Source organism: Amblyraja radiata, chromosome 9 (genome assembly GCF_010909765.2).
Source record: "Amblyraja radiata isolate CabotCenter1 chromosome 9, sAmbRad1.1.pri, whole genome shotgun sequence".
NCBI lineage: Eukaryota > Metazoa > Chordata > Chondrichthyes > Rajiformes > Rajidae > Amblyraja > Amblyraja radiata.
This window is the reverse complement of record NC_045964.1, coordinates 31,845,699-31,860,638: the sequence shown is the minus strand read 5'-3', so window position 1 is coordinate 31,860,638 and position 14,940 is coordinate 31,845,699. Positions and strand designations below refer to the sequence as shown.

The 14,940-nt window shown below is 39.5% G+C and overlaps 1 protein-coding gene across 2 annotated transcripts in view; it reads right to left on the bottom strand.

Moving 5' to 3' along the window:
* Positions 1-1,011: 1,011 nt before the first annotated feature.
* Positions 1,012-14,940, bottom strand: part of coch (cochlin) — a 36,222-nt gene continuing 22,293 nt past the window's right edge. For both annotated transcript variants that reach the window (XM_033026990.1, XM_033026991.1), the window contains exons 6-12: positions 14,642-14,701; positions 13,187-13,249; positions 12,958-13,105; positions 12,728-12,831; positions 8,508-8,734; positions 5,190-5,703; positions 1,012-1,587 (exon numbers count right to left, since the gene is read on the bottom strand). In XM_033026990.1, the coding sequence (XP_032882881.1) occupies positions 1,412-1,587; positions 5,190-5,703; positions 8,508-8,734; positions 12,728-12,831; positions 12,958-13,105; positions 13,187-13,249; positions 14,642-14,701 (1,292 nt within the window). In that variant the 3' untranslated portion in view covers positions 1,012-1,411. The remainder of the gene's footprint in view (positions 1,588-5,189; positions 5,704-8,507; positions 8,735-12,727; positions 12,832-12,957; positions 13,106-13,186; positions 13,250-14,641; positions 14,702-14,940) is intronic.

Sequence of the window (14,940 nt, the reverse complement as noted above, 5' to 3'; positions counted from 1 at the left end):
TATATTCATAGGATGTAATTAAGCTTGTTCACCTCAAACTACTTCCACTGTGCAGCAAAAGCAATATTGAAGTATCAAAGAAAAATTTAAAGTATGTAAGATTACAAAAGCTTTCCCTGATAATTGATATCTTTAATTCACAGGCAATAATAAATTCAATCCATACCAAAAAAAAAAAATGAGTGAAGGGCTGCACATTTCAACTGCCGTAATGACTTTATTTCTGACAGACCCTGGATAAAATTCAGTAATTCTTTTAAGATTACGGTGAGTATTTTGTAACATTTACAGTTTGTAATAAAAGTTTTAAAAAATTACATATCAGAAAGTTTCACTGCTAAAAAATAAATGATTCATGCCGCCATAAGTTTGTTTTGGAAGACAGTTTTTTTTTTCACAGAAAGAATACATTCTGAAACTAAAACAGAGGGAGACTGAGTGCTTGAGGTCAGTTCCATTTTGAAGAGGATTGTTTATTAATAATAAAATCACTCTTTTAAGGGCCTGTCCCACTTGGGCGACCTAATCCGCGTGTTCTGGCGGGTTTGCCCTTGACTCATACTCATAGCATGGTCGTCACAAGGTCGTAGGAGGCCTTCATAACTCTCCTTCATGCATGAGGGTGGTCTCCGCGTACTTGAGCCCTCAGCTAGGTCGCGGTGTTTTTTTCAACGTGTTAAAAAATGCCTGCGAGTAAAAAAAGGTCGCCATGGAAAAAATCGATACTTTTTTTACTCGTAGGTTTAGTCGTAGTAGGTCGGCATGTTAGTCGTAGGTAATCGTGGGTAGTCGAAGGGAGGTCGAAGGAGATTGTCTTCACTCTCCACTATTTGGTGTCCAATTTTCCCGAAGTTAGTCATAGCTAGTCGAAGCTGGTCTTCAACATGTCATTTTTTTCAAACTCTTCTAAACTCACCAATTAGGTCGCCCAAGTGGGACAGCCCCTTTAGAGTTAATAAATTGATGTGGACTGTAATTATGTTAAATATAATACCAACTTGCCTACTCAAATGTAATAATAGACTGGGATTTATTGAAAACTAAGATATTTTGCAGAGTAGGTTACATAACATTGAAGCAAACAAAACACATTAAATGCATTTTGTATTTAGTTTTAACTGAGGTTACTTGTCACTGAAATCAAATGGCCAACAATGTTTTTCCGATACATTCACTGAACCCGCAATAACATTTTCCTCAAACATTAGCTGTTTATAAATGCAATGGATTAAGCTTTTCCAATCCTGCTGTCAATTTGGATAGATTGTCAGAGTAATAACACAGGCAGGATTGTTTGTTAATATTCAGGCCTAGATTTCTACAAAATATTGCACGAGCATGTTTGTTAGTATTGTCAGAAGAGATCTAATATGTTGTTGGTAAACATTTGAATATGAAGGCAGCTGTTGGTTTACATCGCTCTCAGTGAGTAATCGTTGCAAATTCCTTTAAGAATATCAGGCACCAACTTATTAACAACCGGGAAATCATTTGCAAAGAAAGTATGCGAATCTTTGGGTTCTGAAGCCATCGCTTTGAGTTCATTTTGCATTGCCCATGAAATTCCAACTGAATAAATTACGACACCTGAAAGAGAAAGAAAAGCATGAATTTTTAGGACAAACATACAGGGCCCTCCATAATGTTTGGGACAAAGATCCATCATTTATTTATTTGCCTCTGTACTCCACAATTTGAGATTTGTAATAGAAAAAAAAATCACATGTGGTTAAAGTGCACATTGTCAGATTTTAATAAAGGCCATTTTTATTCATTTTAGTGTCACCATAAAGAAATTACAGTAGTCATGTTTAGTATTTTGTTGCATATCTTTTGCATGCAATGACTGCTTGAAGTCTGTGATTCATGGACATCACCAGTTGCTGGGTGTCTTCTCTGGTGATGCTCTGCCAGGCCTGTATTACAGCCATCTTTAGCTTATGCTTGTTTTGGGGGCTAGTCCCCTTCAGTTTTCTCTTGAGCATATAAAAGGCATGCTCAATTGGGTTCAGATTGGATGATTGACTTGGCCATTCAAAAATTGACAATTTTTAAGCTTTGTAAAAGACTAGATGCTGAGACCTCTCTTATACCTGCATTAAGGAGACAATTAAATACACCTGAGCAATTACTAACGCCTGTGAAGCCATGTGTCCCAAACATTCTGGTGCCCTGAAATAGGGGGACTATGTATAAACAAACACACCCTTTAATAAAATCTGACAATGTGCACTTTAACCACATGTGATTTTTTAAAATTACAAATCTCAAATTGTGGAGTACAGAGGCAAATAAATAAATGATGGGTCTTTGTCCCAAACATTATGGAGGGCACTGTATCATTGCTAAAATCCAAATCAATATTACCTAAGCTTTCTCAGGATATAGTATGGTCCAAGATGGTATATTTTCTTAAATTTTTCTTTAGTTAAAAATCTTGTTTCATTGCAGAGGCACAGATGCAGAATTTTAGTGGACAATCATTAAAAAAAAATGTGACCATAGTTGTTTGAGGCAGAGAGACATTGTCTTCAAATGCAGCCATTTTTAATACAAAATTCTCTTGTATCATGTTTTCTTTCCATTCAAACATCTAATGACGGCAAATACTAAATGATTAAAGTATCAGCTTTGGTTGGAAATTTCTGTTATATAAAATAGCTGGTTTAAAATCAGTATTCTCATTAAATTTCTATTGCATTTTTAGAGTAATGACAGCAGGATCAAGTCTCAAACTGCCATTAGCCTGTAGATGATGACAAATGTTTTTGTCATTCCTCTGTCCATTTACCATCCATTATAAGCACTTTTTTTATTGATCCCCTGTTAAGGGAAATTGGTTCCTCCCATTTTCTCCATCTAGCTTTCTTCTAGTTTTATAAATACCAAGTTTTACATCTGGTAATTATAATTTCCCAATGTATTATTAGGTTAAAACTACTCTTAATTCTTTATCTCATTAAAATATTAAAAAGAAAATCAGGATACACAGATGCTAGTTTACATCACTGAAGGACACAAAGTGCTGCAGTAACTTTGTCAGGCAACATGGATAGGTGATGTTTCAGGTTAGGAACCATCTTCAGAGTGGGCTGAAGAAAGGTCCAGATCTGGAATGTCACCTATCCAAGTTGTCCCAAGATGCTGAGTTACACCCATTACTTTGTGTCCATTTCTCTTTAATATATTTGTTTTCAATATTTAGAATCCTTTCAGCTGTTTAATCTTAGGTATTTTGAAAAAAACATATCTTACATCTTTTATAAAAACTTTTGAAAATGTTTTAAGATATAATATAGCTGACTGCTTTTTTGACTTATGGACATGGTGAGTATTGATACTTGAATGTGATGCTCCTTTAATGCAGTCATTCTTTAACCATGGAGAATTCCCCCCAGGATCATGAAAGATAGCTTCTACCTTTTAGCTAAATGTCACCTATATCCAAAACTAAGCTTAACCCTCCACCTGTGTTCACCTATTACGGGCCATCCTCTGTCCTGCCCCACCTCAAGAATTTTGTGCCTGTCTTTGGTATAAACCAGAATCTGCAGTCCCACGTTATTACATTTTCGCCCCAAACTATATTTAATTTAGAGATACACTGCCAAAGCAGGCCCTTTGACCCACTGACAAGCGATACCCATAAACTAGCACTATCCTACACACTAGGGACAATTTACAATCTTTTTTTACCAAGGCCAATTAACCTACAAACCTGTATGCCTTGGGAGTGTGGGAGGGGATGCGTGCATTTGGTGATAACCCACGTGATCACAGAAAAAACGTACAAACTCCGTATAGATGGCACCCATAGTCAGGATCGAAACCGGGTGACTGTCGATGTAAGGCAGCAACTCTACCGCTGCGCCACCCATTGTGCCTTGTAAAACTAACATTAAAGATGTAGAAGTCGTGTGGTTTATCACTATTTCACTATGAATAAGGGGTAAGCAATTTAGAACGGAGACGAGGAAACACTTTTTCTCAGAGAGTTGTGAGTCTGTGGAATTCTCTACCTCAGAGGGCGGTGTTCTCTGGATACTTTCGAGAGAGCTAGATAGGGCTCTTAAAGATAGCGGATTCAGGGAATATGGGGAGAAGGCAGGAATGGGGTACTGATTTGGGATGATCAGCCAAGATCACATTGAATGGCGGTGCTGTCATGATGGGCCGAATGGCCTACTCCTGCACCTATTTTCTTTGCTCTTTTTAACCATAATATAGCATAATTGCATTAGATTATGGCAGCTATTGCATTTACAGCAATATACAAAATGGAGCATTGTTCTCAGAGGAATAAACAATAGACATTATAGAAAATGGGACAAGAGCTTGTAGTTAATTAAACTCAGGACCTCTCCTGTGGTTACACAACGATCTCTGGCAACGGATTGATCCCTATTTCCACAAATGGGGAATAACATACATTATATTCAGGAATTCACTGGAATTTAGAAGGGTGAGAGGGGATCTTATAGAAATGTATAAAATTGTAAAAGGACTGGACAAGCTCGATGCAGGAAAAATGATCCCAATGTTGGGGGGAGTCCAGAACCAAGGGCCGCAGTCTAAGAATAAAGGGGAGGCCATTTAAAACTGAGATCAGAAAAAAAAATTCACCCAGAGAGTTGTGAATTTGTGGAATTCTCTGCCACAGAAGGCAGTAGAGGCCAATTCACTGGATGAATTTAAAAGAGAGTTAGATAGAGCTCTAGGGGTTAGCGGAATCAACGGATATGGGGAGAAAGCAGGCACGGGTTACTGATTGTGGATGATCAGCCATGATCACATTGAATGGCAGTGCTGGTTCAAAGGGCCGAATGGCCTACTCCTGCACCTATCTTCTATTGTCTATTGAGAGAGGGTGGAGGGGAGCTTGAGCTTGCGTTTGTAAAATGGTGGCAGTGACTCCAAGCTGCTGCAAGTGCCACAGAGTCCTGGCAACATCCTCGTAAATAATTTCTGCACCCTTTCCAGCTTGACAACATATTTCCTCTGACATGGTGCCCAGAACTGAACTCAATACTCTAAATGCAGCCTCATCAACATTTTATATAACTGCAACATGACCACCCAACCTCGACACTCTGACTGATGAAGGCACATTCGATATCACCATATTTAAAAAATGACCATTTATTTGCACATTGTAACTAAGTTTGCAATTATATGACTCATCCACACACCTGCTTGATGCGCCGCAGTCGCTGGACTTGCAACATTATCGTAAGATTGACCATCAGTAATGACAATCAGCACATTTACGTTGTTGTTCTTAATTTTTCCGAAGAGGTTCTTCGTGGTGTGTGCAATTGCTTCTCCAGTGGCTGTGCCCCCACTCCAGTAACGGATGCTACTGATGGCATTGAGCACATCATCCTTTGTTACATGGGCATCAAAATCAAATTCAGTTCTCTGGTCATATGTGAACTGAACAGCACCAACTCTTGAACCAATCTGGTGAATGTCAAAGGGCTTCACGATTTCAGTGATGAAGTTTAAAACAGTGCGGAAATTGTTGTCCCCAACGCTGCTCGATCCATCAATTAGGAAGGCAAGGTTGACTGAATTATGACATGTTCTACTGCATGCCATCTGGTTGTAAGAGCACATCCTTTGTGCTAGAGGCTTTATGAACTTGTACATACCAAACCAATTTGGGATAGCGTAAGAATATGCTCCATTGTTTTTGCAAACAATCTGGGAACGTAGAAAAACAAAAGTTCAAATCTGAAGTGTCTTTGTAATGATAACTAGAAATAATGGACGTATTTGAAACTGATGGCATTAAATAAATGTCCCTATTTTTCATACCAATAACGATGAATTAGACTACATCACATATGTGGTTAAGTTTTTTATGCTGGTCATCACTTGAATTCATTTGCCTAGAAATTATATGATAATATTTGGTCATTGGGAGAATCAAGTCTGCTCCATCATTCAATCATGGCTGATCTATTTTTCCCTCTCAACCTCATTCTCTTGCCTTATCCCGGTAAGTTTTGGAGCCCTTACTAATCAAGAACCTATCGATCTCCACTTTAAAAATACCCAATGACTTGTCCTCCACCGCCATCTGTGATAATGAATTGCACTGATTCACCAACCTCTGATTAAAGAAATTCCATCTAATTTCCATTCTAATTATGCATTCTTTTAGACAATAGGTGCAGGAGTAGGTTATTCGTCCCTTCGAGCCAGCACCGCCATTCAATGTGATCATGGCTGATCATCCCCAATCGGTACCCCGTTCCTGCCTTCTCCCCATATCCCCTGACTCCGCTATCTTTAAGAATCCTATCTAGCTCTTCCTTGAAAGTATCCAGAGAACAGGCCTCCACCGCCCTCTGAGGCAGAGAATTCCACAGACACAACTGTGTGAAAAAGTGTTTCCTCATCTCTGTTCTAAATGGCTTACTCCTTATTCTTAAACAGTGGCCCCTGGTACTGGACTCCCCCAACATCGGGAAGATGTTTCCTGCCTCTAGCGCGTCCAAACCCTTAATAATCTTATATGTTTCAATAAGATATCCTCTCATCCTAAACTCCAGAGTATACAAGCCCAGCCTCTCCATTCTCTCAGCATATGACAGTCTCGCCATCCCAGGAATTAACAATGTAAACCTATGCTCCACTCCCTCAATAGCAATAATGTCCTTCCTCAAATTAGGGGACCAAAACTGCACACAATACTCCAGGTGTGGTCTCACTAGGGCCCTGTGCAACTGCAGAAGGACCTCATTGCTCCTATACTCAACTACTCAATTAATGATTTGGACGAGGGAATTGAATACAACATCTCCAAGTTTGCGGATGACACGAAGCTGGGAGGCAGTATTAGCTGTGAGGAGGATGCTAGGAAGCTGCAAGGTGACTTGGATAGGCTGGGTGAGTGGGCAAATGCACGGCAGATGCAGTATAATGTGGATAAATGTGAGGTTATCCACTTTGGTGGCAAAAACATGAAAGTGGACTATTATCTAAATGGTGGCCGATTAGGAAAAGGGGAGATGCAACGAGACCTGGGTGTCATGGTACACCAGTCTTTGAAAGTAGGCATGCAGGTGCAGCAGGCAGTGAATAAAGCGAATGGTATGTTAGCATTCATAGCAAAAGGATTTGAGTATAGGAGCAGGGAGGTTCTGCAGTTGTACAGGGTCTTGGTGAGACCACACCTGGAGTATTGCGTACAGTTTTGGTCTCCAAATCTGAGGAAAGACATTCTTGCTATAGAGGGAGTACAGAGAAGGTTCACCAGACTGATTCCTGGGATGTCAGGTCTTTCATATGAAGAAAGACTGGATAGACTCGGCTTGTACTCGCTAGAATTTAGTAGATTGAGGGGTATCTTATAGAAACGTACAAAATTCTTAAGGGGTTGGACAGGCTAGATGCAGGAATATTGTTCCCGATGTTGGGGAAGTCTAGGACAAGGGGTCACAGTTTAAGGATAAAGGGGAAATCCTTTAGGACCGAGATGAGAAAAACATTTTTCACACAGAGAGTGGTGAATCTCTGGAACTCTCTGCCACAAAAGGTAGTTGAGGCCAGTTCATTGGCTATATTTAAGAGGGAGTTGGATGTGGCCCTTGTGGCTAAAGGGATCAGGGGGTATGGAGAGAAGGCAGGTACAGGATACTGAGTTGGATGATCAGCCATGATCATATTGAATGGCGGTGCAGGCTCGAAGGGCCGAATGGCCTACTCCTGCACCTATTTTCTATGTTTCTACTCTTGTTATAAAGGCCAAAATGTCATTCTCTTTCTTCACTGCCTGCTGTACCTGCATGCTTACTTTCATTGACTGATGAACAAGGACCCCCAGATCCCGTTGTACTTCCCTTTTTATTCTGAAGCTGCAACATTCACTCAATCTAGGAAACATGCCCACGTTGCATAATTTGCACATTCTACTCTGATGCTGAAATTTGCTTTAATTTATATCTGTTTATTCCATAAAATATTTCTAATTCAATGTATGTTAATTGCTGAAGATTTCTCAAATGTTTTTTAAAAGAAACACCAAAAAGCTGGTTGCAAAATTCTAAAAGGAGTTTTAAAATATCAGACAATTAGTGAAAAGTTAAACCATTTCATTGGAAGTTAACACAACTAACAAAATATGAATGGGGTAGTCAAAATGCCAGCAATATAGTGGATTAGAAATGATAAAAAAAACTTTAACACACCTGTGTAATGTTGAATATAAAACACAACTAATTGATACACCCGTCTCAACAGAAAAGACATGGGAAGGATCTGCAGTTGCTGGTTTATACCGAAGGTAGACACGAAGTGCTGGAGTAACTTAGCGGGTCAGGCAGCATCTCTAGAGAAAAGGAACGGGACATTTCGGGTCTGAACCCTTCTTCAGACCCGAAACGCCACCTATTCCTTTTCTCCAGTGATGCTGCCTGACCGCTAAGTTACTCCAGCACTTCGTGTCCATCTTCAACAGAAAAGCTGTAGGTTAAGGTTACAGGTTTGTGCAGTGATCTTACCTTTTCTGCGTAATTTGGATCGAACACCATCTTTTGCTCTTCAGGAAGGGCTTTTGCAACTGAGACAATAAAGACATTAATACCAGATTCTCTGGCTTGATTTGCAGCACTGTCCACATCATCCGAGGGCCATCCATCCACTAAGATAACGACAACCTTTGGATATCCAGTCCGTGTCCCCTTGCTGGCGGTGAAGAAGCCCTCAGTTGTATGCATCAATGCCTTGCCTAGTATATACAATGCACATTGAGTGAATAGGTATACACTGAAATTTCTATATAATTAAAAGTTAAGCTTGTCAGGATAGTATTGGCAACAAGGAAACTATAAGTTTTCTCTATAGAGGCTCTTTGGACCAACGTGCCCACACTGACCAACGTACCCCAACCTTCACTCGTCCAACCTGCCTCCGTTTGGCCCATATCCCTCTAAACCTATCCTTTCCATTTACTTATCCAAATGTTTCTTATATGTTGTGGATGTTGGGTCTTTCCATATCTTTTGAATTTTTTTAAGCTATAAAGAGTGCAGGGAAGATTTTGAGGATCTTGCCAGGACTCAAGGGCCTAAGCTATAGGGAGAGATTGAGCAATCTAGGTCTTTATTTTTAGGTGCTCAGGAGGTAGAAAGGTGATCTTATGGAGGTGTTTCAACTCATGAGAGGAATAGATAAGGTGGATGTCCAGAGTCTTTTACCCAGAGTAGGGGAATCGAGATCCAGAGCATATAGAGCGGGTGGTGGGTATATGGATTGAGCTGACAGAGGAGGTTGTTGGGGCAGGTACTATAACAACATTTAAGACATTTGGGCAGGTATATGGATAGGAAACGTTGAGAGGGTTAATAGCCAAACATGGGCAGGTGAGAGCAGTGTAGATGTGGCATCTCAGTTGGTATGGACAAGTTGGGCAGAAGGGCCTGTTTCCATGCTCTACGGCTCTATCTCTTATGACCTTCTCTGCACATCTTCCCAATCCGTTCACCCCCCCCCCCCCCCCCCCCCCCCCCCCCCACCACACCACCAAGCACTCTTGCTGCAAAATACTGCATCTCACAGAAGCACATCATTTGATGAAATGAGATTACTGACCTGATACCAGTTTATAAGATTATGAGAGTTATAAATAGGATAGACAGTCTGAATCTTTATCACAGGGGTCAAATGTTAAGGACAAGGGAACATATCTCTAAGCTCAGAGGGTAGTGGTTTAAAGGAGATGGTGGGGCAAGATTATTACAAAGTGTGCTGGGTGCCCGGAACATACTGCTAGGGGTGGTGGTGGAAGCAGATAGGACGATTGCGCTTAAGGAGCATGAATATGCAGGGATAGAGAGTTATGGTTCATGTGCAAGGGAAAGGATTAGTTTAATCATGCTCAACACAGATATTGTGGGCTGAAGGGCCTATTTCTGTTCTTACTGTTCTATGTTCTAATTTGATAATGGATCCTTAAAATATTAACATTTCTGTTTGCATTGAAGAGTCAGTCTGTTAAAATCTTAAATGGAGAAACAGCACTTGCTGGAAGGAAGGGGAAACAAATCAACCAATTTCTACATGTTTATAATTTCAGCTCGGGTGAGCAGAAATGTGGAAAACACAAGTTGACGGATACATTTTATACTGGTTTATAATTAATTATGGACGTATAGAACTTAGTTAACTTTAGAAAATAAAATCTCAGAAAATTTAGTGTAAATTCATTTCCTTATTTGAAAGAAAATTTCAGACCAATAAAGTCCTTTGGAAGAGCACCAAGCTCATTCCCACTGGAATGAACGTGAAAGCACAGCTTTCTACTTTACATTGAGTGAATTTTGGAGGTTATCCAGTTTATGCTTTTCTGTAAAACCAGCAATGTCAATAGTCTAGAAATAGTGACTATGATTGAATTTTTGATTGGATAGTTGACATATTATCCCAAACAATCATTCCATTGCAATAAGCCGCAAAGTGGTTATTGAAATGTGGCACAATTGCAAATACTTGATCCTACTGACAAGAAGCTGTAATTGGTTGATAAAGAATATGGGAGATCACTGTCAATATGTGTTTATATTCTAATTAAAACACTGCATCAGCTGATGAATAGGAGGTTTGGTGATTGTAATGAATGATAGCAGATCCACTTCTGGGACTAGCATGCAAAGAGTCACCTGGCTTTGACGCCATCTATGGCAACACTATGACTGAGCCATCTTTTGTGCCCCAATGTCAACTTACTATTTAGAAATGGGAAAAATAAAAACAGGATATTTTTTGCGGTAAAACATTGGACTGTTCTAGTAATTATGTGCTTAAAATCAAGCTTGATAAGTACACTTCAATAAAATTTAAGTACTTGCATTCATTCATTAATCATTTATTAATTTGCATCCTCAGCTATTATATTCCTTCCTCTACCAACTAGAACAATTGCCTAGAAATTCATCCCTGGTTGATGATAATAAAATGCTCCCTATAGTAGTGTCAGTATCTAGAACTCTGTCTGATTTTATCAGAATATTCACTTTACCCTTCAGCTGTGAACCAGCATGCTAGTCACAGATGTGGGTCTGTTATCATTCATTACAATCGCTAAACCTCCTATTCATCAGCTGATGCAGTGTTTTAATTAAATTGGTTGATTCTCTTCCCCCTCCCTCTCAGTAAGTGCTGTTTCTCCATTTAAGATTTTAACAGACTGACTCGCCAATGCAAACAGAAATTCTAATATTTTATGGATCCATTAATCAATTCTGTAATGCCTGGCGCTCCCTCAATTTATTGTGGAATTTCTCTCTATATCCACATGGACTCCTGCATCATAAAACCATATCTTGGATGGAACCAGAACAAGTGTCCCCCGCTAACTTTCTCTTGTCCACAACCCTTTTCATTAAAAAAAAAGCCTTTGTCCTGTCGTATCATTTTGTAAAGGGGAATCAAATCATGTCAGGCATGGAGACTTCAGTTAATCGCAATGGGCTCTAGTTTATAAGACTTTGTAGTGGTTCCACAGAGAAGTGCTGGCAATATTCTACCTGTGGGTCAAGTGTTTCTGATTTCCACATTAGCGCTTTGCAGTACATCAGCAGGAGGTCAAGTACCAGTACATCTGATCTCCTCCACTGCCCAAGACTTGATGAGCACAAATAGCTTGAGCTGCGTGTGGATGTCATAGAGTCATACAGCATGGAATCGGGTCCTTCGGCCCAAATTGCCCATGCCGACTAAAATGCCCCATCTATGCTAGTCCCACCTGCCTGCGCTTGGCCCATATCCCTCTAAACCTTTCCTATCTATGAACAAGGGGGACTTTGTAAGCGCCCGTTATGTGGCGACTATTTGATAACCTTGGGTATGCAAACAAAGAATTTGTAACATGACAATAAAGCATTCAGTCATACCTGTCCAAATGTCTTTTAAACTTTGTTATCGTACTTGGCTCAACTACCTCCTCTGGCAGCTCGTTCCATATACCCATCACCATATGTGAAGAAAACTTTCCCCTCACATTGCTACTAAATCTTTCTCCTCTCACCTTAAATCTATGTGCCCTGATTCTAGATTTCCCCACTCTGCGTAAAATGCTCTGTGCATTCACCCTATCCCCCTCATGATCTTATACATCTCCATAAGATCACCCCTCAGACTCCTGCACTCCAAGGAATAAAGTCCTAGCCTGCCCAACCTCTCTATATCGCATGCCCTTGAGTCTTGGGACCATCCTCGTAAATCATGGTACTCTTTCCAGCTTAATGACATAACTGAACACAGTACTCAAAATGCGGCCACACCAACAACTTGTACAACTATAACATAACCTCCCAATTTCTAGACCCTGATTCATGAAGGCCAATGTGCCAAAAGCCTTCTTGACCACTCTATCTACCTGTGACGCCACCTTCTGGGAAGTATGCACCTGAACGTGTAGATCCCTCTGCTCTACAACACTCCCCAGAGCCCTACCATTCACGTGAAAGACCTACACTGGTTTGACCTCCCAAAATGTGACACCTCACACTTATAAAACTCCATTAGCCATCCCTCCGCCTACTTGCCTATCTCACTATATGCGAGTAAGGTGGGCTAAAAATTGTAAGAGCTATCATGTACCGTTTTGGCATAAGTCAGGGCATAACTATGCACGTAAACACACAGACAGACTCACAATCAAACAAGATGAGAGTTTTAGGAATATATAGAGAAGAGATTGTTATAAATACACAACACTCACCAACATAGCTGTTGCCTCCTCTGTATGTCACATTTTTAATGGCAGCAGTGAGATCTCTTGAATTCATGTTGTCCTTCAACATGAACTCTGTTTTAGGATTGTCACTGTATATATAATACATGAAATACATTGTGACTCATCTTAACCGATACAATGAGTGGAAATGTTGGTTAAGCTTTATTTGTAAAAACAATTAAAAAATGATTTTGTTCAACTTTTTCCCACATTACCTGATTTGCACAATGCCAACAAGTGGCCCTTCTGGTCCAATGCCAAGCAAGTTGCTGACTCTAGTGATAAAATTCTTCTGTAGGTTAAATCTGCGTTTACCAAGGTTCCAGCTCCCATCTATTAAGAAAGCAATATCGACCTTGCACTCTGTGGGGTTAAGAACATGCTGCTTTTCAATCAATTGATAATAAATCACTAAAAAGATTTGTGAGTGTGGGAGGAACTCACCTTTGTTTATCGGTTTTGAATTCTTTTTCCTACTTTTTCCAGTTTTTTTCTTTATAGCCCGTGCTAGAAATGTTAACAGTGGAGAGTGTTAGTCCAAGTGCAGGTTTCATGTTTCCTTGCATGTATTTTACATCATCTTGCTGAAATTGGGGAAAATTTGAGGGAGAAATAGAATATTAAACATAGAGCGCTCTTTTCCCTCGATCTTCTACAATGTAAGAAAGCAACGGCATAACCTAAAAACAAAGTTCTGGATGGACTCTTTGGGGGAAAACAGAGTTAATATTGTAAGTCCCTAGCCATTCTTCAGGACTTCCAGGCCAACTCTGAAGAAGAACCATTGCCATGAAATGTCAACTTTGCTTCTCATTTCACAGATACCTCTTGACTACTACCTATTATTTTCTGTTTTTCATTTCAGATTTCTTGCAGGTGCAGTCTTTTGATTTTCACTAAAATTGAATACACAATGTCTGTAATACACAATAAAGTTGAACCATCTGTTATTGGATGCAAATCTTTTAAATAATTCTACTGCCCTGAAAGTATAAAGGTACTCCACAAAACGTCTATCTCCGAAAAATAACCCTGCTCACAAACCTCTCCATTAACCTTGTGTTTCTCTTCACAGTAATGAAACTCTTACAGAAAATACTATAATCCTATTAATAAACCTTCATGTAAATTGAATTAGATGAAGATAATCAAGCAGTTCATATTTGTACAATAATAACATTGGGACCAAAAATCTTTGTCATATCAAAAAATATTTTTGAAAAGGTACCTTTTCTACATTAAGCGATTGAATACTGGCAACAGACCAAAACAATTATAATAGTATCCAGTATATTTTGCCATCATCCAGAAAGTTTCATGTTTGGAAACAATGTCAATTGTATTCCATTGATCCCTGCATATTTTTTTGGGGGGGGGGGGGAATTACTATTCCACATATTATTGACTAAGTTTCAAATACTAGTTTGAACTAAATTGTCACAATCCGATAATTGAACATTGAGGTAACAATAGGCTTCCTGTACCTTGTTACTTGCAATATAATAAATTTGATGGGGTACTTATTTGATGGGATCTAGATTAGGCTAGGGCCAATATACCAGAGAGTAAAGCTACACGTTTCAGACCTTGGCAGGCTCCTTTTTCTTGGAAAATATTTGCAGGAGTAAAACTGTCTGGAGAAAGCTCAATTGCAGCATCACCATTTAAGAAAGATGAAAATTTTATTGAGAAAGACCTAATAAATCATATTGCATCATGTCCTGGTTTTGTTTTTCAAAATACAAAACAATTATTTCAAAAACTTCCTGTGGCTGATAATTAAAATGTCAACGAGAAGGGAATTGAAAAGAAAAAAAACATTTTTAGGTTACAGTGTAACGATTTTCAATCTGATTATACAGTACACATTATTCTGGATATATAATGAACAATACAGACCAGTTGGAACAACAGTTGCTCTTGGCTGTCCAGATACTTCAAGACCTATCCTCTCCATTTCTGCAGAAGAAATTCATAAAGTCAATATTTCGGACATTGCATTAGTTTGAGAAACAGCTTTCTGTTTTGTGTGTTCATGTTAACATGTCAAGTCTACTCCGCCATTCAATCATGGCTGATCTATCTGTCCCTCTCAACCCCATTCACCTGTTTACCCTCCATAACCCCCGACACCCTTACTAATCAAGAATCTGTCAATCTCTGCCTGAAAAATATCCATTGACTTGGCCTCCACAGCC